Below are 27,247 nucleotides of genomic sequence, written 5' to 3'. Positions count from 1 at the left end.
TTAAACAGTTTTAAATTAAATCGAATAAAAGAGTAATTAAAAAATTATTATAAACCTAATCATATAATTAAAAAATTATTTATGACATTTTCTCTAGATAACACTTTCTTAATATTCATTTCCCTTCCGTGCTCCTTTCCCTCAATTAGTTGATTTTCTTTGATAGAATGAATCTAAAAGGTTTCAAATAAGAGTACTATTTATAATGTACAGTCATATATAGAAATATATATATTTCTTTTTATTATTTTGATATTTTATACTAGATAAAGGAGGGAAAAGGCCAAGCAAGCTCTAATAAACAAGCAGAGTAACCAGTGTTGAAGCTCGGATAGATTCCCTATTCCCTGTTCAAAGAGTTGCTAGTGTTTAAATCAGAGATTAGGCAAAAAAAATAAAGTTAAAAATGTGGAGACAATTCCGAAAATTTAGCAGTAACAGCAGCTTCAGTGCGAAAGAGAAGAAATGGGATGCTCTGATCATCGGCGGTGGTCACAACGGCCTTACAGCTGCCGCATATCTCGCTCGTTCCGGTCTCTCTGTTGCCGTTCTCGAGAGGCGCCACATCATAGGCGGTGCTGCTGTCACTGAAGAACTCATTCCCGGTTTCAAGTTTTCTCGTTGCAGTTACCTACAAAGCCTCCTCAGACCCTGCGTTATCAAGTGAGACCTAATTATTGCAATCATTTATTGTTAGTATTGATTTTTTTTTTTTCAATTATTGAGGATGCGTTATGATTAATAGAGAATTGGAGCTGAAGAGACATGGATTGAAGCTACTGAAAAGGAGTCCTTCATCATTCACGCCTCGTCTTGACGGACGCTATCTTCTGCTTGGTTCTGACAAGGAGCAGAACTATTCTGAGATTTCAAAGTTTTCTAAATCTGATGCTGATGCTTACTCAAGGTTCAGTATTTATTTTTATACTGGTCGTTACTTCAACTTAATGTATTTTCTGGAAACTTTGTTTGCTGCAATTTTATTTTAAAAGACAAAGAGGTTAAATAACCATGTTTTTCTACACGAGAATTGAACCTTGAGCAATTTATTTTGTCGAAAAAGCATTTGATTATTTTAAGGCGATTAAATGCAACAGTGCTGAGGTGAACTCGACTATAAGATGAAGGAGATACATAGGTGTACAGCCATTTGTGGTGGATTAACTCATATAAATCATTGAGAATGCTTCAGTTAAGCTCTGATTATGTCTATGATTGGAAAATAGATATGGCATGTAGCTCGTCTCCATATCACTGGAATCTGGTTCACCTTTCTTCAATACTGAAATTTAATGTGTTCATTGATCTTGACACTTTCAAGATTGACATACTCAAGATGGAGAACCCAAGGGTGCTTCGCATGCTAACTTAAAGGGAAGAAAAAGTAATTTCCCTGCCAAAAATTTCCAGGCATGGAACTTGATGATAATTTAGCGGAATTTGAGGATTGAGCTCACTTAGCACCCTAATGTCTGAATGAGAAGTCATATATTTCTTTCCGCTCATCATTTTATCTATTACTATCATTCTCTAAATTTTTGAGTTACCAAGTGCCACCTAATTATAGGTATGAGAGTCAACTAGACAAGTTCTGCGAGTTCATGGACCCACTTCTGGATTCGTCTACACCAGAAACTCTACAAGGCTCTTCACATCTCAATACTCGTATGAGGCACAAATTGCAAAATTCAGCGTTTTGGGCTAATTGTCTCCGTCGAGCACTCCACTTGGGACAAAAGGACCTAGTGTAAGATGTTCTAGATGGTCCTGTTTGCATAATTTCACCAAACTTATTGTTATCAACTGGACATACTAGGGCAACATCTACCTAAATAGTATGAAGTCTCGACTTCAACTGTCATAGTCCATGTTTAATTGTTTCCACTGAACTTTTCAGGGACTTGATGGACCTTTTACTCGCTCCAGCTTCGAAGGTTTTGAATAACTGGTTTGAGGTTGCTAATTTTTTACTATTAATTTTGCTTTACTTGGTCTATCAGTTTGCTTAAAATAATTCTGTTTCATATATGAAATTGTCTCAAGGTTCAAGATTGTGACCTCATCAATGCTTTCTATCATTATTTTGTGTCAAATATGCTTTTGTCCTTAGATAGTGTTGGGAACCTAAGATGAGTGAGTTCTATAAGCTTCTAATTTTTAAGGCTAATTATCATTGTAGTATAATGTTTTCTCTTGGTTTGTATATTTCCAGGTTTTTCATTCCAATTGTTTCGTTTATCAATTTTGGCTTTTGTCTTGTCACAACTTAACTAGATCAGAAGTAGCTCATTTGTCTTTGTTGGAGTGGAGGAGGATGTTTTGTTATTTTTTCTTCTTTACCACCGATATTCAATTATCCTTTCCACAATCGATTATAAATGTCTTCTTCAATCAGGTGAACTGTGTTGTGGGGGGTTGGGGCAGAGAAGCTTAAATGGTATGTCTCATTTTCGAAGTAAAACTCTCCAAATTCGACATAAACAGAATCTTTGAAATGAACAAGAATTTCAATGGATAGAAATCACTTTCTTCTGGTGTATGTAGTAATTAATCGTGTTGATGTACTGGAAGCTGCTACTACATGTTCTTATGCTGTGTAATTCTTGTCATGAAGTGTGCTTCTAAGGACTGAACAATTTTGTTACATTCCTCAAAAGACGTTTCGAAAAATTCTCACATCTTTATCATCATCCCTTCTGGTGTCACTAGCTTACTAATTGTGTGTGCTTGACTTAAAATCACAGGCAGATGTTCTGAAAGTAACTCTTGCAACTGATGCAGTGATAGGGACCACGGTAAGCTTTTTTCATGTGGGTTGTTCCAGAATGTGTCGAATGATGCATGGAGGAACAGTCAATTGCTGCATACATTGTTTGCATCTATAAAGACTTGTAATGTATATCTAGGATCCCACATATATATGATTCGGCAGTGCTGAAAAGTAAGTGTTCTGCTATTCTGCATTACCATATATTTAGTGAAAATGATTGAATGTTTTAAGTGAAAAATGTGCTTACTTATGGGATCATGTAGAAGTCATGTCTTTGCAGCAAATATTGGACGTTTCACATGGCCCATGGTTTAGAAATTTCTTTTCAGTTATATGCATATATCCGCCATACATTTACTGGCAGTTCTCCATCTGCATGAAGTAGCAGGCTTGAGTACCTCTTGGACCACTCTGAAATTTTTACAAAAACATGTAGGATTAAGAGTTTTTTGAGTCTCTATTCAGGCAGGAAAGAAAAACAGGTTCTTTTAGTGTTCCCCGGGTTTTGTCATTCTTCACATTCTCATCAGTTTAATGTAACCTTGTTTGTGTCATATCCAAATGCCAATTCAATGAAATTTTGATTAATATTCGTTGTCATGTCAGTTTCAGTTTGTTTCATACTTACTTCTCTCCTCCCTCTTTTTGCTGTTCATCTGTCAACTAATTTATAAATTCATAGGCAAGTGTTCATACGCCTGGAAGTGGATATGTATTGCTACATCACGTGATGGGAGAATCTGATGGTGATCGTGGTATTTGGTCGTACGTATACAACATTGCAAATTTTTAACGACTTCCGCATTTTTGTAAAATCATTTGTTTCATTTTATCTGAAGGATTCTGCTTTGGAGTACTTGCTTTAAATCTTCCAATTATTTAATGAAATACACACTGAATTAAGAAAGAGTTCTATTTCATTTTCTTTGTTTTCGATCTTTTTAAATATCGGAGCCTTTACTAACTTTCACACTTTTCTGTGTTCTGCTTTTGTCATACTAGAAAATAGTTACATCTAATGAATTTAGCTGCTTATCGTAGCTTAAGCAAAAGCAGTAAACTGTTCTCTCTCTGCCTTTATGCGGTGCCCACTTACTCCACTTTGTTTGGTATCCCTTGTATCCATCTTCCTTAATCCCCAAGACGAAGGCTTTATGTGAGCCCACATATTTGAATTATTGCTCCTTACGGTTGACTATTTGGAGAGATGGGACACATTTGCTTCTACCTTCGAAATCTTTATTAACTTAGGCACTCAAAATATTTTAGGTGATGCGTTTTTGTTTCAAATCCAAAGTTACCTTTCTTAAATTGACTGGGTGGTTTTATCATGTTGTCCTCTCTTACTAAAATAAATGCTTGACAGCTGTATTTACATGTAGGTATGTTGAAGGGGGAATGGGCACTGTGTCATCGGCTATAGCTGCTGCTGCAAAGGAGGCTGGTGCAACCATATTGACAAATGCCGAAGTATGCTTACGCCCCGTTATGCATCCACTGCCTCTTCACTGTAAAGAGAATGAGTATTTCGGCTCAGAGTTATTTGCTTTTGAGTATCTAACATACATCTAGAGCTTTAGATGTTTTCTTGGTAAAAATCTTTTTTTGGGGTGGGGGAGGAGAAGTTGATTTCCTTGTTGTTTTTTGGTTCTATCGTTTTATCTTTTTATTATTTTCATTTGCACCTGGGGGGGGGGGGTTATGTGTGAATAATCCACCTATATTTCTTATGGACGAAATACGGTCCTCGTTCCCTGGCCTTTTTGTTAATTTATTAGTGAATATTCAGTATGACTATTTTCTTTCCGTGATCACGTTTTAAAATTAAAAACTAAGAAAATCAAACTAATATTTTTCTCTTATATTTTCACAACTTCTGTCCCTTTCTTTAATTGTGTTTGAAGTTGCATCTTTTGAAGTAAAATATTATTTTGTTGACGTAGGTTTCGAAATTGATGATTGAAGACACGGGCAGAGTGCATGGGGTTAGTTTCACTAAGTTGTCTTTCCAATAGTTTACCTTTTATAGCAAGTCAAAGTTGATCTTGATGTGTTAAATTGGATGGAATTTTTAGGTATTGCTGGCTGATGGGACCATATTGCATTCTTCTGTTGTTTTATCGAATGCAACACCATTCAAAACTTTCATGGTAAAAAGTTGTTCCTCTTCTTTTATTTCAACAAATTTAGGCTAGCAGTGGCACATTATTACAAAATATCAAAGAAAAGAATCCTATTTTAACAGTGCCCTCTGACTATGTTTCTCCCACAACCCAGGATCTTGTGCCAGATGATGTGCTTCCTCGTGATTTTCAGAATGCTATCAAGTGCTCTGATTATCGCTCTGTAAGCTTTCATATAAAGTATTATTATCCTTGATTATTCTAAGATTCAGTTGTTATGTTCTGGTTCATCCGATGCCAGTTGTCTTGTTAAATACCCTTACTCATCAAACAAATCTCGTAAGTACATATTTGAATTCAACATAGAGATAACAGGTTCTAACCATGTAGATAAGTGTGCCGCTATACCGTGTGTTGAAATGATGGTGCTCATCCAGTGCCAGAACATGAGATGTCAAACCATTCTTCTTTGCTGTTCTTTCTTCTTTTCATTGATATTGGCTTCATAACTGCTTCATCTAAGGATCCCTGATTGAAGCATCTCAGAGTTGGCAGTTTGGGCTGCATCTCACGTTTCTTCTTTCATTATTCATTTCTTTCTCTTGCAAGTTCTTGGGAATGAATCCTCAATAGTGCTCAGAGATTTAATTCACAGGCATGTGATTCCCTTTGCATATCTTTTTTGTTTTTGTTTTGGGAAATAACCTTTGGTTTCTTATAATTTTTGACTCTGCAAGGACCAGTCTTAAATGTTCTTTTTAGTAGTTAGTCCTACTACAGCAATACAGCTTTTTGTACTGGCACATCATAAACATTCAGCTTTGGCGCGCACTCTAAACTGACACCACCTTAGCTTTCAAAGCCTCCCTTTTATGATTTTGATGGACCAAATAAGACTTTGCATTTCTTTTAGGCCATAACAGGAATATATGATCTTTACAGTTTGATATAACCTTAAGCGAAGCATTCATAGAGAGATTCCTGATGGTCATGTACATTTTGTAGAACTTACTTACTTAAAACTCAATTTCCTCATAAGGTTTATGTCCGAGTTTCTTTACTTCTGTTGCGTATAAATGGCTCAACCGTGAATGGCTTAGGTTGATTTCATTTGTAACATTCTTCTTGGTCTACAAAGGTTTACTATTGATTAATAATGTAGGCCCTAAACATTATGTGATGAAATCTCATCTCTTGTTGTGGTCATTATATTGGATACGTTTGGTTTTAATATTACTACCATAAATCAAATTGACCATCAACATATTACCATAATTTTCAGTGCTGCAGTTCAGGCTAAACATTTCATGTTTGGTTGTTAATCTTCTGTACCTGAAATTTTAAAGGTTCATTGTTTGCTGAAATAGGCTACTACAAAAATCAATTTGGCTGTTGACAGATTGCCACAGTTCCAATGCTGCAATTTAAGTCATCCAGATGCTGGTCCACAGCATGGTGGTACCATTCACATAGGGCCAGAGAGGTATTCACGTAGAGTTATCCATTTCAGATTCATTTTTCTTCTGATCTGCATGGGTTGATTCATTTACGTAACCCAAGTACAAATAAACAAGAATATGAGTTAGTCTCCTAGCCTGTCATAAGTCCATGAACACAATGTTTCTGAAAATTTGTAGATAACATGACGCTACGAGGATATACAAATGATTCATTTATCCTGTATGTAGGTCTTTTTTGACTTAAAAGACAAGTTGTTTACTGGTGAATAGAGAATGGCAGAATTGAGTGGAATGGATTTTAGAAGATTGATATTGTATTGAGGCTTAGTTGATTGATTGTGCTCAAATCAGTTTAGTTTGTTGCTCATTGGATGAGCAAAAGTTAAAAGCTTACTTCCATGTCAAATAGGCAAGAATCTCTTATTCCAAACTGTTGAAATGACAAGAGAGGGATGCTCGTATGGTAAACACCCTCCAACTCCAACCCTAACCCTGAGGTTGTGGGTTTGAGTTCCTCTGGGAGAAAAATGCAGAACTCCTAGGGAGGGGTAAAAAAAATCAGTCAAATCTGATAGTAATGATCTTTGAGTTTTTTTAACACATAACAAGAAGGTTTGCCCACAATCTATCTTTCTAATACTGACATTGAACAAATTATTATAGGTGTCATCATTCTTGCATTTCCTGTTATTTCAATTATGATTTTAATCCATAGACAACTATATAATTCTGGTGCTTGTAGCATAGAAGAGATGCACAGTGCTGCACAGGATGCTGAAAATGGCTTACCATCTCAACGGCCCATAATTGAGATGACAATTCCCACTGTCTTTGACAAGACAATATGTCCATCTGGTACTCAAGTTTGCTTCCTAACGTGTTTATGCAATTATCTGTTTAATAATAAACTGCTTTTTGAATTTCTGTCAGAACTTGACCTCAATTCAACAATTATCGAATAGAAATTTAATAGAACAGTAGAAGTTTTTGGACTATTTTCTATTAATCAACTAAACGTAAGGAATTACAACTTGAAACAAATGGAAAATGAAGCTAAAGTTTGAAAGTTTCCATAGATGAGTCCTTAATCTGCAGAAGAAGAATGAGTGGGATTAGGAAAGAAGAAGAAGAAAGGAGAGATCTGAGAGAAAAGAGAATAAGAGAGAAAGATACCAAATTTCCGTTCCCTCTTCTTTCCTCTGCAGAGTTGGTTAAATCAACGTGACTTGTGCTGGTTTGGTAGTGATGACGTGGCTGCATCTCCACCCTTTAATCTCATTAATCTACATCTAATCTGGACCGTTGCTTCTACCCGGTAGTTATAACTACTTATTGGAAGCCCAGGTCATGACAATCTCTATGGTGGTATTAAGTTTTTGAATTTGAAATTGTGAATTTCAACATTTTGAAAGTGAAGTTGTGACTCGTCTAGAGGTTTGTCAACCTCTTAACCCCCTGAATGTTCACGCGAGGCTAAATTCAAAAAGGGTTTACTCCTCCATAGCGGGAGCATTTGCCCCCCACACGCTTTATACCTTTGAGATATTTGTCTATGTGCTATGCACACTTTATGCTTTGTGTCTTTTGCCCTATATACACCTAGAACATTTTCCTTAAAATTTCTTTGAAGTAATTGATTAAAATTTATGTAATGTTGTCGATCTAAAAATAATAATTTGGTGCCTTGGCATATTATGTACATACTATTATATGTTTTTCCATTATGATTAGATTAACGTTTCTACGTTATTCACCTTTTGAATTTGACACAGTTATTAACTATCTTCAATATTTTTTTCTTACTTAACATATTTTTAACTTGAAACTTTGTGGAGTTTGCTCCTTCATCTTAGGTTCTTGTAATTCAGTTGCTATGTTTATATGTTTTGCCTCTTTCCTATATTCTGAACAAGTTGATTTCCATTTTTTCGTCCATATTTTTCCTTTCATCTGGAGTCAAATTATTATTTACGTCATCTCAGATTAATCCTAGATAAGAAATCTTAAACCAATTCAACATGAAATAAGTGAAATTAAGACTGAAATCTCTATACAAGACTGAAGTTATGTAAAGAAAAAATAATTAAAAATCTTTTTTGTGATGATGACTTTAGCTAAGTTAACAAAGATAGTCTTATGTTTAGAACAACGTGCACAAGCTTTTGGAGGGAAATGAGTTTACACTGTTTGAGGGGTTAGAATACTGGATTCCAAAATCATGTAGGTATTTTAGGCTATTTCTCAGCATGGGGGAGGGAATTCTAAATGTGCAAACATGACGAAGTAAAATAAACACATAGTATTATTTTATTCTCATTCAACAGAACAAGACAGATGTTATTTCTTGTGGTTTTCAATCAATACTAGAACTTACACATATTCATTATTGTTTTACCTAGGAAAGCATGTGATTGGTTTATTCATCCAGTACACACCTTATAAACCCTCTGATGGCAGCTGGGAAAATCCTGTATATAGAGTTAAGTATCTCTGAGTTACATTCTTTTACCCACTTTTTCAAGTCATCTATTTCTTTTCCTTTTTCCTAGCAGGAGTAGGAGTTGTTCACTTATAACTTCGATACCTTTCAGATTTATTCACAAACTTCTTGATCCAACCTGTAGCATGTTTATGCATCACATATTTCATGTTTGTGATTAATAAAGATTTATTGCTATAGGAATCATTCGCTCAGAGATGCTTTAGCATGATAGATGAATATGCTCCTGGATTTAGCTCATCAATTATTGGGTATGATATGTTGACTCCTCCAGACCTCGAAAGAGAAATTGGTTTGACAGGTGCGCCACTGCTATCCTCTTGATCAGTTGTACCTTTTCTACTCCTCCCTGGAGAAAGAACCATTGCTATATGGAATGTCCTTCATTAGTTTTTCTTTTTTTGGTTTGATAAATTAAAGGATAGGGATCCGAACACTTTATTGTTGTCCTTAAGTTGCCACAACATTGGCGAACTTTATTGTAGTTCAACAACTGTACCATATAGTTTATGCACCACACAGGATTTAAATCATGTTCATAGCTTAATCTTCCTGTAAACTAACGTTTTATGATCAACTTACCTGACTTGTTTCTTGTTGAAGCATCAGTGTTTCACCCACAGTAGGTTATAAGTATCAGCATACTACAGTCCTGGAAGATAAAACGAAACCTGATGTTTGGTTTATCTGAGTCCAGTGTAAGAAATTTGTGGATTGTTTTAGTTATGAGAACGAACGACTATAGGCTGGAGCATGCTTTATATAGTCCCTGGCATACTGATATAGCAAATACTGATGTGTTGTATTATATGTTGACAGGAGGCAATATATTCCACGGATCCATGGGATTAGATTCTCTGTTTTTAATGCGGCCAGTGAAAGGATGGTAATGGTTCTGAATGCATAAGTCCTTGAAGGACTCAAGAGTCCATAAAATGATGATTTTTGCAATTATCTTAACATTGAATTGCAGGTCAAATTATCGGACTCCAATTGAAGGCCTATACTTGTGTGGCAGCGGGACACATCCCGGTGGTGGAGTAATGGGCGCCCCAGGACGCAATGCTGCGCATGTTGTCATTGAGGACTTCAAGAAATCATGAAGCTTCTCTTGTGTGATTCTTTTGACGAGTTCAATCAGTTAAAATAAGGACATCTAGTCTAAAACACTCTGGTGTCATAGCCAAATATTGCGAACTAGTTGCTTAAGAGTCTATTTAAAGTCTATTAAATATTGAAGTCGGTTTGACTGATCACTAGCGCAAATCTCTTCGATTGAAGAATCTTCAGAATGAGTGGATCCCCTCAATGTAAAGAATAATGTCATGCTGGGAACGGGAAAATAATTTAAGGCGAACTGTATGCAGCTTTCATTCTTTAGAAAAGTTCAATTTTCGCACCTTTGAGAACATTGGTAACTTTACAACTTCGCAAAATGAAGATACGAATTCAAAAACATTAGAAAAAACAAACTATATGATGTATTCTCATCTAGTAGCTAGTACCAGTGGATTAGTCAAGATGTGCATAAACTGATCCAAACACCATCATTATCCATAAAATAGAAAGAGAGGATAACACTGTCAACTTAAACCATTAGTTCTACAATTCTACTATGTCAGGGGTGCAAAAGTGGTTTCGGGAGCAAAAATAGCCGTTTCCTTAGTTCAGTAAAATAATTGCTCACGATAGCTAATCAAGTTTCAACATACAAGGCAGGTATTTTATAAGAGTATAAAACTTGAACACACTTTCAGCTTGGCTTTTGCAACTAGCGGTGAAGGACCCTATAAAGAAAATCTGATAACTCAGAGAAGGGTGTATCCAGCTATGATTACAAATCGAGAAGTCAGTTAACATGCCGAACTGAAAAAGTATACATGTCATATTCCCTATAGTTCGTTTTCAACACTAAGATATGGTAATGTACAGAGGAACCATGTGTTATCTAGCCCACCAAGACGGAATAGATTTGTTGATCAATGTGCCAGCACTAGTGGTTGACTCTAATCTGCAATTAGATATGAATTATTCTCTAAAACAATTTACAAGTTTTGCACATAAAGCTCGAAAAAAAAAAATCATGACAAATGCAAGTGAGAGAGATAGAGACAAACTTTGAAATCTCTTCCACTGCTCTCACGACTTCAACAGAATCTGTTTCTAGCACTTGACCACCTAAAATTATTTCATCTAGAATGATATGCATCTGCAGAAGACAAGCATCCATTAGACACAACAAATATGCTGATTGATACCCCAAAGGCAAGAGAAATAGCACTTGTAATGCATTGCATAGGATGAAGCTTGCTGTAAAATTGTGAATGTGCCCAAGCTTTTACTACTAGAGCTTTAGAAGCATTAATTAATTATGTTATGGAAGTGACCATATGTGAATTAGAAGTTATAACAGTTAAAAGTCTCAATGGTGGCGAATATTGGGAAAAGTGGAATTGTCTGGAAAATAGGAGTCCATCTAAACATCTTATGCATTGTAATGATCAGAGTTCGTCATTGAGGGAGCATGAAAGTTCTGCAACTAATTAGCAAGAGAAGTTGATTTCTGAGACTTATTAATGATATGTTCCACCATTGTATCCGAATTGGTTTCTACATACGGATATTTATGTTTCTAAGATAAGTATATAAAATACAACAAATAGGTTACTGCAATACTCTTACCTTGCTATAATTGAATACTACATCAAGCTCGCATACACTTCTGAAGCATTTGTCCAGAGTTTCTACAAAAACTGCTATAAAAAAACAACATCATCACTTAGGCATAGTTAGACTAACTTAAACATGAAATTAAAAAATGTGTTTTCCCACAATAAAACTATGTAAATAGTGGAAACAAGTACCTTGTATTAAGTCGAGCATGGCCAACTCATTCTCAGAGTTATCAAATAGAAACACGAAATATAAGGTAGCATAGTGCTTATACACGAGCCTTGTATCCTGGAAAAGATATATAATGGCTATTATTAAAATTACTCTTTATAGTTGAGAGTATAAATTATTCTTCTTAATTTGTACATCACAAAGAGTACTACACAACCATTAAAAAAACAGTAGCATGTAAATTGTTGCCTAAATGATAGTATCTACAGGACTCCACTTGTCCTATTTTGGTACATTATTTTTTATCTGGTTTTAGTCAACATTAATTAGCTAAAATTTTACAATTCAGATGGAGTAAGTTCTCTATATGTATGTATTTACTCACTCGATGGAAGAGGATAACTAACATAAAACAATAAACCAAAGATGATAGGTATAGAAATCAAAATTTCGAAAGTTTTATGTCTGTATTTCTGCGAATTTGCACAGCATCAACGATTTTATATAGATAAAGTGTCCTTGTTATATATATCGTGGAAATCCTTAAGTTTAAGATCATAGAGTCCACGTACAATCCATACATAATTTTCTCACATAGCAATGCCTGCACCAGCATTAGATAAAGTTGCAGAAGGATACTTTCATAATCCGAATAGTAAATGTGGGAAGAATTACTAATTGAAAATTTCCAGACAATCAAGTAATTACCGGACCGAAAATTGCCCCTAAGCTCCGAATAAAATTGCTCACATTGTCAGGCCTGTTGCTTAAGACTGAAAAATGAAATCCAAAACGAAGAAACAAAAACTCATTCAACTGAACGAAATCTCAGTTTAATCAAATTGTGTGTTTACCTGTGTAGACATGGCGGATGAGCTCTTGTTGCTTCTCCACTGGCTAATTCCAATCCCAACAACAAATTTCAGCGAAAATTGAACAGGATCGAATCAAAGATAGATCTTAGGAATAGGAAAAAAAAAGATAATTATGAGCCACAAACCTGAAATTCGTAAAATTTCGAAAGGCGAGGCTTGCCGAAGGTGTTAATCACCATTACCGCCTTTATCATTCTTCCTGTAAATCTCACAATAGAAGAACTGGCAAAGCTACTCTTTTGTCTCGCTCTCTCTGTTCAATAATTGTAAAATTGAATAAACGTAAATTACACTTTGATCCTTTATTTATTGATAAATTTTATATTAGTACTTATAACATCTAATCTAATTAAACCCAATTCACCTTGGATTGATAGAATTGTCAACACATTTTTATCTTTTCTTTGTCAGCAAAATCAATAGTGATTCAAATTCATAATTATTTAAATAAATTTGACTTCTATGTGTACACATTTCTCTTTAAATACGAAAAATTTCATTTTAAATAATTGATGTATTTTGTAACTAAACATAAAAATTTGAATATAGTAAAAATCGTTGAAAAATTAAAATATTCATGAAATTGAATAGACAAGTGGAGCAACATAGAATGAAAACTTTCTAATAGGTAAAAGATCAAATTATAAAGTCGAGATTTATAATTACAACAATAAAAATAATAAAATATATATAGTGAAATATTATAAATTAGGTCTGAGAATATAATGTATGCATGAATCTTATTCTTCTTATAAGAATATGATATTAGTTCAGATAAAACATCAACTCAATAAAATATATTAATCAAATAAAAAAATATATTAAAAAATATCACTAATCACAATAAATAATACGATAATTAAAATTTAAAAGTACATTACAACCAAACAACATCCAATGATCTAATCCTTTTTCTAATTCTCAACCTGCATATGTCAAAAAAGGAAAAAAATAAATTTGCACTGTATGACCACTTATTAGTATTCGTGCTAGCCCAATTAATTAAATTTTGCGTTTTATAATGGTTGAGTGAACTTTTTCTTTGGCAAGCAAATTTAAAATGGGAATAAAATTTAAATATCTGTCTCAAAACGGCCATTTGTGCAAACCTCGTAACCTAACTCTTTGAATAGGGTGTACTTGGACTTCCCTTCGCATATAAATCTCTCTTTTATAGGCCCAATTTTTCAGGCGCTTTTTTGTCCAAGAAAAATAGTCCCTTCTTCTTCTTCTTTTCGGGGGGTTTTAGCAGGGTTTTAGACAAAGTGCCTAAATCCGCCTGTTCTTTTCAATTCAGTTCTTGTCAAGAAAGAATAATTCTTACAGAAATTGTAGAGCAATGGCATCGGATACATTAACTTACACGGACTCGATGAACTTTAAGGTGAGGGAACTGTTGAAGGAGGTTCAGTTCGAATGCTCGCCGGAAACCACTGCAACTGTGGACAATGTTGTTTCTGGTATAAAAGAAGCCATTGATAAGATCCCTGAGGACCAGGTCAATCTCTTTCTAAAACCTTGATATCATCCTTAGAACGAAAACGTAATTTATGTAGTCAAGAAATAGTAGTGGTGAATTAGAACTTCTTTTTCTTGGATAAAGTAAGTGGTATTAATAACAACATCGAGAAGATGCAATAATTCCAAGAGGGACAAGAAAAAAACTCACCACCATAGGCTAATCCAAGATTTTGAAGTTATCAATTCAATTTGTGGGTGCATTAGAACTTTTTTTTTTGTGTGTAAGTAAGTTGTATTAATAACAGCATCAAGAAAATGCAAGAATTCCAAGAGGACAAGAAAAAAAAAAAACTCACCACCATAGGCTAGTCCAAGATTTTGAAGTTCTAATTCAATTTGGGGATGAATTAAAGCTTTTTCTTTTTTTTTGATAAAGTAAGTTGTATTAATAACAGCATGTAGAAGATACAAGAGGGACAAGAAAAAAAACTTAACCACCAGAGGCTAATCCAAGATTTAAAGTTCTAATTCATTATGTGGGTGAATTAGAACTTTATATCTTGGATTAGCCTCTGCTGGTGAGTTATTTTCTTATTCAAGGAGTTCTGAAATATGCTGAGTTACTAGTTGACTCCACTGCTCCACTCCTCTCTTTTAATTCTTGTAATCATTTTGTTGACAGGTTAAGGCTAACTTGGCGCCGGGGTTTGTTAGAGATATCAATGCGGATAAGGTGGAGTTCACATTTAAGAAGCCAAAATCTTTGGAAATTGGCGGGAGTTATTCTATACATTGCGTTACCAAACGCGATCTAAATGTTGATCTTTTTCTTCACTTGCCAAAGGTGTGCTGTCTATTTCCTCTAGAAAGCTATACTCTCGGAGTGTCTTAAAGCCCTACTTGATGTGTATTGTATTAAATTATATTGTAATTTATTTACTTTTCACTTTGATGCTAAGTTAAAATGTTTTAATTTGTTACACGATAATATAAGAAGCTTGGTATGTAAATAAGAAAATTCACATGTTTGAAATGTCAAAACTTTAAACTTTTAGCTCTTTCTTAGTCTATGCAATGGAGAAGGATTTATAAGCTATGGAAATGTGAGAAAGTTAAAATGTGATAATGTTGCAATTGCAAAACAATCAAATTTCTTGAAGTCCAACTCCATTCAAGAGTTTGTTTAACAGCAATGCAGGGAACATGATGAGTAAAGCAAGCTATCTGGTTTCCATCTTCTCCTTATAGCTTCTTTTTTTTACACAATACATGCCTTGTAAATTCCTAACTATGAATATGGAGAAATTGGAAGAAGTTTTACTTGATGAATCCTAGTCGAGGGCTTATCTTACTGGAAAAAAGTGGCCTGGAAAACACACATGTAATGGTGGTTTTATAGTTGTGATAGATCATAAGTTTTTGTTCATGGGATCTGTCATAGGTGAAAGCTCATTTGTCGGTATGCTGAATGAATAGGTGAAGATCGTACCTTATGCTTCATGTGAACATAGTTGGAACTAATTGATTTGGGCGAAATGATCATGCAGGTCTTATTGTAAATAACCACATTCATAATATGTTACTTTTCTGAGTTTCTGGTTGTGAGATATCTTGTTCTTTTTCAAATTTGTTCCTTTTGGCAGGAGTGCTTTTATGAAAAAGATTACCTAAATTATCGATACCATGCCAAAAGATTCCTTTATCTCTGCAAAATCAAGGAGCAGCTGACAAAATCTCCATTAATCAAAGCTGTGAGGTGGTCTAGTTTCCAAAATGAGGCTCGGAAACCTATTCTACTTGTCTATCCAGGTCGAGTCAAATTATCTTCCATACCTTCTCTTGCTTCTTTGTGGGCAAAGTTTTCTGGCGTTTACTGCAAGTTTCAGATGTTTATCTGACTTGATGTTCTTTTGTTATTGAAGCTGTTAAGCTTATTGGAAATGCTGAATTTGTTGTGAGGATAATTCCTGCTGCAACATCTTTGTTCAGTCCAACAAAACTACGCCTTGAGCGAAATAATATCCATACTCTCAAACAAGGTTTATATATTTAGATATTTTGTCAAGCTCCGTTTCTCCTATTGAATTGCTTCTTAAACATTGATTGCACTTATTTCCACTTCTAGGAGATGCTTTACAAGCAACACCAAGGTACAATAATAGTATATTGGAGGATTTGTTTCTTGAGGATAATGCAGAGTTTGTCAAAAGAACTTTCTCGGGATGGAAAGAATTGGGGGAAGCCTTGATACTGCTAAAGGTATGCATTTTTTAATGGAGCTAATATGGTCCAATAGCTTACTTTTCTTAGTCAGAATATTACATCAGTTGCATATCTGCAGGTGTGGGCTCAGCAAAGGAGTTCAATCTATGCCCATGATTGCTTGAATGGGTTTCTAATCTCTATAATATTGGCCTTCCTTGCAACAAAGCCTGGTAGGCATCATATCAACAGTTCCATGAATACAATGCAGATATTTCGTATCACAGTGGACTTCATCGGTATGTATTCTGTCCTCTATCCTGGTTTTCTTGTACTACGTTACCTGCACAAGAAGAAGATAGACCATGTTCTGGATTCAGACATAGATATGTTAGGCTTCTGTTGGAAAATGTAAGATATTACATAGGATTAATAATTAGAGTTGGTCGAGAAGTTAAAGAAATTCATGAAAGCCTTGAGTATGCTAAGAATTCCCTACTCTCTCTCGCTTGTTGCTAGCCGATCACTCCTTAAGCATCCCTCGTTTTCTCCTCAGCTTAATGGGAAGAACTTTATCATGACCTTGTGTTTTTGCATTAAACAAGATGAGAATAAAATTCCTAGGTGCAGTGTGTTAGTTCATCCTATGACTTATGGGCATCAAACTCTGGTATGTGTAGTTCGTAAGAGAAGTTATGCCTTGATTTATATGGATTGTATACGGATTATCAATCCCTTGATTTTGTACACTTGAGGATTAGCCTCCTTTCTTTTTTTTTTGAAACTGCAGATTAGCCATTTTCCGTTATTTGTTTCTCATTCACCCACGAAATTCCAGTAGGTATAGAAAATTGGGTGTTGTTTGTAAAAACCCATATCTTTTTGTGAGTTGTTTACCTTTTGGTGTACTACTTGTATACGGTAATTTTTTGCCCATTTGTAGATAAAATCTTATTGGTTGATAAAAAGAGAAGTTCATAAACTTTCTTTGATGAATGTTTGATTTTGCTGGGATTATAATTTGTAATCCTGGTAACAAAGCACCTCTTAAGTCATTTTGATAAGCATGTTTTGCTTGCCTGAAATAGGTAAAAAGGTCTGCTTACTACGTTAGATGCTTAAATTAATTCTGTTTTCTTAGAATTTGTCTTGCAAGGGAAAAAGGAGTTATCAGGCGGATATCTTCTGCATTTGACTTGAAAACTAATTGCCCAACACTTGGACTCACAAACATTTGTTAACAACCTTAACATGAATATTAACTGAAGTCATGGGCTTATTTGAACTCAACTTGTGAGATTTTAACAAAGTAGTGCTGCTAAATAATGTAAAGAGTTTCTCTAGAACTGATGACATTATTTAACATGTCCCTTCCAAGCATTTGTTGCTGTGGTGATTTTGTTTTTCTCCATGTTTTATCTTTTCATTTAGTGGAGTTGGCTAATCATGGCAAGAAAAATATCTTAATTAATGTGCTCTTCATACTTATCTTTATTTGGTTGAGTTAGAGAACAATTGTAGTACTAATTATTTCTCTGTGTTCGCAGCCACCTCTAAGACATGGGATAAAGGGCTTTTTATTCAGCCCCAGCATGAAAAAAATGCTTCAAACAAGGTTTATTACTTCTCTTTGTTTGGTGATTACAAGTTATAGTTGTCAAGGGAATGTGCACGAGGCTTTAAGAAGACATACTTGCCAGAAAGAAGTGTGTGATAGATTATAAAGATGTATCTAGTGTTTCATGATTAACTTAATTCGAAAGAGTTTCAAGGATCTAGTTAAGAAGTAAAGTCCAAGACATTTTTGATAAAAAAGAAACCAACAATCAACAAGGTGCGGAAAATCTATTAAATCACCTGGTACAGAGAATGGAGCTTCACCTTTCCAGGCAATGTACATGGAAGAATGTCAAACATGTTCCCCCACCTTACATTGCATCAATTCATGTTCTTGTTTGATTGTCTCAACTAGATTACTATATCTGTCTTTGGTTATTATGCTTAAAAAATCTTTATTCCGGGCTGATAACCAATTGTTACTAATCCCCTTTTTATTAGTTGTCTAAATAGGTGACATGATCAAAACAACAAAAGCTTTAAATTAGGCCATTCCTCCATTTTTATGCATTCTAATTTTTAGGCGTCAACATCTAAAAGCCTTGTTACAAATGCCATTGTTTGGTCTTTGAGAACTTGCATCCCACTATGTAGTTGTAGTGGCTCCTCTTCATAAGATGCATGAGTTCCATTTTGGTGAATTACTTCAACTTCTTATTTACTCTTTCTTGTCTCCAAGGAATTGGGACAAGTCTAATAATTTAAATTGTTGTTGTACGGTGTACCATACTCATGTTAAGTTTCAAATTGTAGGATATGCAGTTGTTTCCTGTGGTCATTTGCAATTCATTTGAGGACTTCAATTTGGCATTCCGTCTGTCACACAATGGTTTCCAAGAGGTGATTTTCGAGAATTTTAAAGTGCACATTCAGTTAATTTGATCTGAATGGATAAGTGCATTGCCATCTTGATCATAATGATCTAACTGCTAATAAGAATGGAGAAATAATAACACTATCCTTCCTCCATAGTTTGTTTCTTAGATGGTCAAAAAAAGTGAGAAGCAGGACGAATTTTATTTCAAGTCTGATTCATGTTCACTAATAAAATGTTTTGATTGCTTTTATAACTTACAGCTGCGCCATGAGGCTGCTTTGGCAGTTAATTGCATCAACAAATGTGGAGATGGTGGCTTTGATGAGCTTTTTATCACAAAGATTGACTTTCCCGCTAGATATGACTACTGTGTGAGGTGCATCAAATGAACTGTTTGTATTTGCTCTACTATTAGTGTCTTTGAAGTGAATTTCCTTTTGCTATTATTGGAGTCCTGAATTGTGGTGGCTACTAAATGATGCTTAGTGGAGCTAGTCACCCTATAAAATAATATTTTTAAATATCTATTTGAAAGATCTGCAATACACTATGTCCCGCTGGTCTTTAGAGCTTTTATAAGGGGGATGCAACATAAGAGGCTTTGTTTGTTTTTAAGTGTGGGGTGGGGTGGGTGGGGGCGCTAACAAGAATGGGTCAAGTACTAAGTGACTAACCTAAGTTTTCGATCACAACTATTCATGAAAGTGTAAATGTCTTATTTTGGTTTTGTTGTTCATCACCAAGATCACTTATATTGTGCTTTGATCCTCTAGGTTGAACTTGAGGGGAAACCGTGAAGTTTCTAGCTCAGGATACTGCTTAGATGATGAATTTTGGAGATCTCAGGAGCAGAAGGTAGTCTCCCTCATGGACCAAGGTTTGAGAGACAGATCTAAGTCTGTTCGTGTTATTTGGAGAAACACTTCATCTGAATGCAACTTTGAAGAGGTATCTGTATATTATTGGTCATTCTTCAACTAAGATATTGTGGTACATAACTGATCTTATTATGGAAACAAACTATTCTAGGGACTGTCAGAGCTAGACAATGAGCCGTTGCTCATTGGGATTTCTGTCAGCTCTGCAGAGGCAGCATTTAAAATGACTGTCGTAGGTCCTAGCCCTGAGGAAAGAGATAAGGTACAAGTCTATCTCATTGATTATCCAGTTAACTTTTGTTCACTTTGCTTTACTCATACATACTGCATGATATCCCACCAGGCTTTAGAATTTCGGAAGTTTTGGGGAGATAAGGCGTCACTTCGACAGTTTCGTGATAGTAAAATAGCTGAAGTTGCAGGTTAGGTCATAGATAGACTTCTGTTTCTGCTTCTACCAGACTCGGAGACTGTTGAAATTAATATTTTTTTTTAATTTCTATGCTGTATACTCCTCAATTACCAGTATGGGAACACGAGGAGTGGCAAAGGCATCTCATCATAAAAGATATTGCCGAGCATGTTTTGTCTAGGCATCTTTCCATTCCCAAACAAAAAGTTGTTCCTATTGTGGATCAACTTGATTTTTGTCTTCTCCACAGGGATGTAGGTACGGTCATAATTGCTAGTTACTTTCAGTCTTTGCCTTCTCAAGCTTGAAGAATGTTCCCTGTGAATAATGAATTTTATTTTTAGATCCTATATCTTTCTCAAAAAGTTTGCTGGTGGCACTTGAAGAGCTGTCAAAGCGTTTGCTTCAGCTGAATGACATTCCACTAAAGGTGTCGACTGTGCAAGCTCTAGACTCAGGTTTCCTTTCTCTACTCTTAAGAGTCTTTTCATACATATATATTCGATACTCCTATTACTGCAAAAGTGGTTCGTGCTTACAGTTAGTCACAGCTGCTAGGTTGACATCTGTCTTTCCGCCCATGCCTCATCCTCTGGCACATGAGAAGAGTGTTGCCACAAAACTAAGGAAGCCTATTTCAACCTGTATAAATCCAGTTGAAGTTATGATTCAGGCATGAACAGCTATCCTTGAATAATTTTGTTGTATAGTCTGCACTGAATCCCCAAGAATCTTAAGGATTTACCTCCCCCTTTTATAATAGCTTGAAGGATCTGGAAGTTGGCCGATGGATGAAATTGCAATAGAGAAGACAAAAACTGCATTTCTTCTTAGAATTGCTGAGAGGTAGTCTTTCTTGAGTTTATTTTTTAAGGAACAATACTTTGTGTAAGCCAACATTAAACTCATTTGAGTGCACCATTCTGGCAGTCTGCAGAACAATTGGGGGATGATGTTTACAGCTACAGAAGATGATGTAGATGTTCTAATGTCTGGCTATGCATTCCGCCTTAAAATTTCTCATGAAAGGGCTCTTGGTCTGGTGACTGGGCAAAGTAAGACAGTTTGTGCCTGTATTCTTTACTCAAATAGAAAATTTCCCTATTCTTATGGAACTTTTTATCTAATATGTAAAAGACAGCCTGTAGTGACCTACTTCTGTGTATTGATTAAGGATGATTTTTTTCCACAGGTAATAACAGTCGACATCAATGGAGCCTCTCTGCTGACAGAAAACTTCTTCTGCAACACCAACATGCGAGCAAGATCAATGCTTTAAGGGGTCGTTATCCTATATATGGACCAATAGTTCGGTAAGGACATGATTTCATACTCCATGCCCGTTTTCATCCTCCTTATAGCTCATTTACGTCTTTGCTTTGCAGGCTAGCTAAAAGATGGGTCTCTGCACATCTATTATCCACGGTGCTGACAGAGGAGGCAGTTGAACTATTGGTTTCAAATCTTTTCTTGAGACCTTTGCCATTTGAACCTCCTTTCTCCCGAATAACAGGATTTTTGAGGTTTAATATCTGTCACTCAGCATTCAATTTTACTCAATTATATTACCGGTTACTTTCTCTTCCCCACTTCTTCACACTCAAATACTATTTGGTTATAAGTTAACTATCAAGAACAAAAGAATTACAATTTGGTTGCTTGGAACATACATGTGCTCTTCCGAGAACCTAATAATTTCCTGCAAAATTGTGGGCGACTGTCATGCGTGCATCAAATAGTGTTCACTTTCTGTAGTTGTTTCAAAATTATCTTTGCTCTTTCACATTTATGATGGACCTCTTTTTTATTTTCCCTTGTGTATGTTTGTATGTGTCACTTGCAACTTATACTTCTTTCACAACAGTAGAATGTTGTGACCTTGAATGGAACAGCTAACTTTTTGTGCATTTGATGCTATCTGTTCGAGGGTAAGAATGTGGTGGGTCTTCAGGTAATGTAATTATGTGCATGATTTATAGGGAAGGAGGTGGAGGGCTAAAAAATGTGCATATGTGTAGAGCCATGGTTGGCTGTGGTGCTGATTGTTAGCAGATTTTCTTTTATGAAATAGGCAATGGCTCTTGGCAGTTAAACAGTAGTAGGCTCTAATTGCCACTAATATAGTAACTTCAATTGATCTTTAATTATGATTTTACATGGTCTTAGCATTTATTATGTCCTAATCATATGATCAGTTGATGTATTTGGTCAAATTCCTGGTGTCATTGCAAGTTGTTTGGGCCCCATGGCATATTTGGTCGGCCAGCAGTGGCGCTTATCTGCTGTCATCTGGCTTATTATTGATGATTGTACTGTTTTGATCCCCATAATCATGGCCAATTGCTATTCGTTTCTGTTTTGTGTTGCCTATTGCCTCCTGTTCTTCACTATCACTTCTTTTATTACCAAGGTCACTTTCAAGTCTTCAAATTTAACAGCTATGCCAATTCAAGTTTTACTGTAATGGTAGGAATACTATGAACCACTAACCCCCAAAGTTTTTTCATTCCTAAAACTTCACTTCTTGCGATCTTTTTCATTTACAATCCCAAGTTTGATTGAAGAACACTGTGAGAGAATATTTATCATATTATTTATTGGGGTTGAGTGTGGTGCAAAAGCTACTTCTAAGTTCTAATTGCTTATGAATATTTGACTCTACAATATGAGAAGCTTCAAGCCACTTCCGCTGTCCGTGAAACTTTAACTTAATGCAGCCGAGAAAGAATTGTTGAAGGTGCAGATCAGTTTTGTATTTAAAAATTCCAATATGATATTGGGGCTTGAAGCTAATTATAAAAAGTAAAGGACTCAACTTAAATAAGAAGTTTGCTTGTACCTTTATAAATTTGTCAGTTCTACATGATAGCTTGTGCATCTATATCAAAGAGCAGCAGATTCCTCAAAAGAACAGAAAATCTAGGGTGGAAGTGCAGTACTTCTCCCTGGTAGTTATACCCGTGTAGGCTAGAAGATCTACATAAGACAAAAGTTACTGACGTCAGTAATCACGTCAAAACATACTCGTGAGCAGTCAATTTATATAGTGTCCTGCAAACCAACGTTTGAGCTCTAATAGCTGTGTTCTTTTTTCATGCTTGTTTTTTCCCCTTATAACTTCCCCGTCCTTTTATGTTCTTTGTTGTTTTTGAGGTAAGAAATGGATGAATCTGAAATGGTGCTTTCAGTTTCAAATTTAGTTATAAACTCTGTTAGTTGGTCACTTTTTCTTATATTCTGTATCTTAAACAGGTTCTTACGATTATTATCGGAATATGATTGGGCCTTTTCTCCCTTAATCGTTGATTTTGATGGTGACTTTTCAACTGAGGAGAAAAATAAAATTAATGTAAGTACCAAGCCAAATGATCCATCTTTGGAGGGTGTTCCATGCTCTTTTTTTGTTTTTCCATGTAATTTTTTTATAATTCAGAATACTGTTTGCATATGAATTTGACAGGAGAATTTCATGAGAAGTAGAGAAGAGCATGAAAAGGACACACAGAAATCAAGTCCTGCAATGTTTTTAGCTACTAAATATGACGTTGCATCTGAAGCTTGGACAAGATCCTCACCAACTACAGCAGTAAGTGTTCCTCAATGATTGAACACTTGTATTAAATCTTCTCCTGTATTTTATGGAATCTTGTTCACCTAAGCATATTGTTATGCTTTTACAGAACTAAGGGGTTGTTTGTTAGAGAGTATAAAAATAATGCTCAATAGAGTGTATTAGTAATGCTAGCAATAGTTTTACTTGCATTGGTTATGCATAGATTATTTCTTATGCATTGTTTGGTTTGGTGTGTTAAAAGTGGTATGCATTGTATAAAAATTCTTTGTTTACAAGAGTATCCTTCACAATTATGGTGGAAAAGATGTAAAAAGTGCTTTTTGAGGGGTAATTGAGTCATTATTAAATTTTTTGCATTGCTAATACCTAGAAATTCATGGTATTAGTAATACACTCCTCAATAGTCAATACACAATAGAGTGTATAACTAATGCTTACATTAGTTATACATAGCATGAAAAAATGCTCAAACAAGGGACTACTAATACACATTAGCTAATGCATGCATTATTTTTGCTATTACATTCTAAGTGTTTTGCTTCCTAATGTATATATATTGCACCCAAATAGTTAGCACATGTTTACAAAACACTGTAGATTAGATGTCAACTTAAGACCATTGCCCCTAGAATGTATGACCAAGGTTTCAATTGTAGAAAAGTGGCCTCTGGAGAGGGTCATGTTAATCTTAGTTTCCATCTGCAGACTACTTTTTGCAGCTGCCTTACTACCATATACATACTCACAACAAAAGTAATTCTTAATTACTATATGCAAACCACATGCTTTGTCAATATTGTTTGTGGTTGAATCATTTAGGAGAAAGGAGAAGTATTTCATATGATGGTAACCATGATCTGTCCTGTACATATTTGGACCAGTGATGTTACAACTTCACACTTTGGCTAAACATGTGCATAGGATGCTTATCAAACATATATACAACACAAAATTACACCAGATCCACGTTTCCACTTCTTGTGCATCCTTTTCTCTTTTATACTCCTAGATTAAGAAAAGTAGCTAGAAGTAATACTCTTAAATTTTATTTTTTTTATGGTAAACCTGTTGTCAAACCCACCAAAGAGCTCCATATTGATCCTATTCCTGCTTATCTCCCTTGTTGGCTCGATTCCTCAACCTTATGGTTGGAGGTGGAGGGTCCTTACCATTAGGTTATCCCTCTCATCTCAAAGTCTTCATAAAGTCAATCGGGGAAGTTTAGCTTGGGACATGACTACCGAAAAGGATAAATATTGTTGTCTTATGGATAGTGAGATATCACAATATGAAGAAATCAAACAATAAGATAAAGCATTTAAACCTTCTATAGAACCAGGGCCTTTAGTCTAACACAATCTGTGCATGTATACTAGTTTTTAGGAAATATTGTCGTTCATGGTCTTGAGAACAAACTCCTCTCATGATTGTTTTCTGTGTTGATAAGTTTTCACGATTGTCATGGCTTTTTTTCTGGCATTAATGTGGGTACTGATGTGTACTAGGAGCTAAGACGACTGGTGGCTTATTCAACTAGCAGTGCGAATTTGTTGACCAAACTGATTTCGCAAGATGGATATGATTCTTATGGATGGAAAGTATGTAAAAACATCAATTTTCCAGTACCTGTGAACTTGTTTGCTACGACGTGTCATTCATAGTGTTGTTGATGTTTATCCTGCAGTGTCTTCTCCGCACGCCTCTGAGCAACTATGATGCTGTTGTTCTTCTCCACAGAGATAAATTGCCCTACCCCCAGCATCTTCTCTTTCCATCCGAACTTGAACAAGGTTCTTTTTCTCATCTTACTTTGTAATTGCATTTGTTTCCACATGATATCTACCTCTATTTCCTCCCCCATTTTCACCCATTCAGCATTGAAACTCCTGTACTAATTAAGAGTCTGAAACACTTCCATTTTTTTTTCTAGAGCGATGTGTGGTGCGTGGGCATGCATCCAAGATTTTCCATCCTTTCTTTTCTCCTCGAGACTTCAAAGTGAACTCTGGGGAACTGAAAAGTAAGCTGATGGTGAATTTTGATCCAGTAAGGTGCTTTATTGCCGATATCGAGGCAAGTACTTACATTTGCTGATATTTTTTCCACTGAGGTGCTAGTCAGTTATTCAATCCCTTGAACCCCATCGTTACTGTGATTCTGAGGATCATTTCTTCTTGCCCATATCTGATGCAGAAAGGATTTCCCGATGTGGTCAAGGTGTGGTACGATGCTGTGGGTGGTGATGCTCTTGGTCTTACACTAGGAAAAGCAAGTTCACAGGTATGCTTTCTAGTTGTATTGAAGTAACAATGATGGTGGATGTTTAGTAACAAGATTGTAATTGTGGTCTGTTCTCCAGAAACGGAAGCATGATGACTCCACGGAGGAGAGCACAGATCTTTTGAATACGCTAAAAACCATAGGCGAGGTTGGGAAAGGCCTTGTAAGAAGTATTCATGTTGTCAAGGCCCGAAAGGCGTGATAATTGAAATGTTCAAAAGAATGTACACTATGCGTATTGTTATCAAGGTTAACGGCCGGCAGGGAGCTCTTCAAATTTTGCAGCACAACTTTTGTATGTGTGTAGTTCTCTTGTCGAAGAGTCAACAATCACTTGTATTTGTAATTGTATTGAGAAATTCATTTTATAATTCGAGAAAAAGAAGAAAAAAGAAAACTGCATGTATTTTCTTTTATTTCAATTTTAACCAATTGAGCCACTAACAATTGTTTGATGTAATCCACAGAAACCTAGGGGTACATTGCAAGAGGGAGATGGTAGAAGTATGAATTTTTACGATGGTTTTTGTACTTGTACAGATTAATTTGAGGATTCAGATAAGTTGACCGTAATCGTACCTTGATTTTATGAAGAGCATATTGTATTTATATTCAAGAGAAGTCTAAAGAAGAAGTATTTCAACGTTTCTCAAGACAACATTGCCATCATAGTGAAAGATGAGTGATACACTTTTTAGTTTTGGTGTTTCAAAGAAAAACTATTAGAATTAAAACTTTACAAGTGAGATGGATGTATTTTTTTGGTTTGGCAAGTGTTGCCTCTAATTAGGTTGTCAGTATGAAAAAGAAATAAATTTAATTAAATTGTTATATCACTTTTTTTATTAAAATTGCAAATTTTTGTTTAAGTGTATAACAAATTTCCGAACCAAATAGTTTTGCTATTTTGTATATTAATAATATGTTAAATTTAATATATAAATATAAATATAATCTAGGTCCTAGATATTAGAATAAATATTTCATCAAATAATACGACAAAATCTATTCAAGCACACATTAAATGTTTAAGATTAAACAATATGGTAACAAAGTTTTACATTCTTGATATCTTGATGAAGAAGTGAAGTGCTTCTTCAAAAACTTACCTGCAAAGAAGTATTTTAATAATAGTATATTTTGAGGTGATACTTTAAAAGTTAATTTTTTTTAGAATAAACGAATTGTACCGATATTGAAAAGAAATTGATATGATTGGGATGGTTTTAAAAAATCTAATTTTACTTATATATTTATAAAATACCAAACAATTGAAATGGTGTAATTTTTAAAAAATAACCAACTAGTCTGTATCATTAAAACCCCATAAAAAAAAGAATGTAAAAAAATAAATAGTTATTAGTCTGTTCATTTCAATTTATTTGTTGTTAATATATATTTTTTGATAGCTTTTCTAGTTTCAATCTGAACGCA

At 35.1% G+C, this 27,247-nt stretch overlaps 3 protein-coding genes across 6 annotated transcripts; 2 read left to right on the top strand and 1 right to left on the bottom strand.

Moving 5' to 3' along the window:
• Positions 1 to 250: 250 nt before the first annotated feature.
• On the top strand, positions 251 to 10,252 carry LOC107011437 (pyridine nucleotide-disulfide oxidoreductase domain-containing protein 2). 3 transcript variants are annotated; one of them, XR_001455891.2, is made up of 17 exons: positions 251 to 663; positions 746 to 907; positions 1,568 to 1,747; positions 1,898 to 1,955; positions 2,745 to 2,795; positions 3,453 to 3,535; positions 4,153 to 4,240; positions 4,714 to 4,755; positions 4,846 to 4,920; positions 5,048 to 5,116; positions 6,261 to 6,376; positions 7,096 to 7,208; positions 8,753 to 8,832; positions 9,034 to 9,154; positions 9,463 to 9,551; positions 9,673 to 9,739; positions 9,827 to 9,901. XR_001455891.2 is itself a non-coding variant. In XM_015210947.2 (16 exons), the coding sequence occupies exons 1-16, from the start codon at positions 407 to 409 to the stop codon at positions 9,954 to 9,956; spliced, it is 1,692 nt and encodes a 563-aa protein (XP_015066433.1). In that variant the 5' UTR covers positions 251 to 406; the 3' UTR covers positions 9,957 to 10,252. The 3 variants fall into 3 exon arrangements, 1 of the variants encoding a protein (XP_015066433.1); XR_003576715.1 differs by having other exon boundaries at positions 9,457 to 9,551; XM_015210947.2 differs by lacking the exon at positions 9,463 to 9,551 and having other exon boundaries at positions 9,827 to 10,252.
• A 266-nt stretch (positions 10,253 to 10,518) lies between these two features.
• On the bottom strand, positions 10,519 to 12,857 carry LOC107009472 (AP-3 complex subunit sigma-like). Of its 2 annotated transcripts, none has more exons than XM_015208813.2 (7): positions 12,698 to 12,857; positions 12,552 to 12,594; positions 12,406 to 12,470; positions 11,718 to 11,814; positions 11,536 to 11,609; positions 10,971 to 11,062; positions 10,519 to 10,864 (listed from the first exon to the last, which is right to left on the bottom strand). In XM_015208813.2, exons 1-7 carry the CDS (start codon positions 12,764 to 12,766, stop codon positions 10,798 to 10,800), a joined length of 507 nt encoding a protein of 168 aa, XP_015064299.1. In that variant the 5' UTR covers positions 12,767 to 12,857; the 3' UTR covers positions 10,519 to 10,797. The 2 variants fall into 2 exon arrangements, with proteins under 2 accessions (XP_015064299.1, XP_015064300.1); XM_015208814.2 differs by having other exon boundaries at positions 11,536 to 11,606; positions 12,698 to 12,856.
• An 896-nt stretch (positions 12,858 to 13,753) lies between these two features.
• Positions 13,754 to 26,397, top strand: LOC107008763 (nucleolar protein 6). The gene is made up of 26 exons (XM_015207922.2): positions 13,754 to 14,070; positions 14,716 to 14,877; positions 15,677 to 15,842; positions 15,956 to 16,072; positions 16,159 to 16,292; positions 16,375 to 16,534; positions 17,783 to 17,850; positions 18,606 to 18,692; positions 18,930 to 19,045; positions 19,443 to 19,617; positions 19,699 to 19,809; positions 19,891 to 19,969; positions 20,074 to 20,217; positions 20,304 to 20,417; positions 20,511 to 20,632; positions 20,723 to 20,805; positions 20,890 to 21,014; positions 21,152 to 21,272; positions 21,345 to 21,482; positions 23,212 to 23,308; positions 23,420 to 23,545; positions 25,039 to 25,131; positions 25,218 to 25,323; positions 25,464 to 25,606; positions 25,727 to 25,813; positions 25,893 to 26,397. Exons 1-26 carry the CDS (start codon positions 13,912 to 13,914, stop codon positions 26,013 to 26,015), a joined length of 3,156 nt encoding a protein of 1,051 aa, XP_015063408.1. The 5' UTR covers positions 13,754 to 13,911; the 3' UTR covers positions 26,016 to 26,397.
• Positions 26,398 to 27,247: the final 850 nt, after the last annotated feature.

This window comes from Solanum pennellii, chromosome 2 (genome assembly GCF_001406875.1).
Source record: "Solanum pennellii chromosome 2, SPENNV200".
NCBI lineage: Eukaryota > Viridiplantae > Streptophyta > Magnoliopsida > Solanales > Solanaceae > Solanum > Solanum pennellii.
Note: the sequence above shows the minus strand (reverse complement) of the source record. Positions and strands in the feature narration are given on the sequence as shown.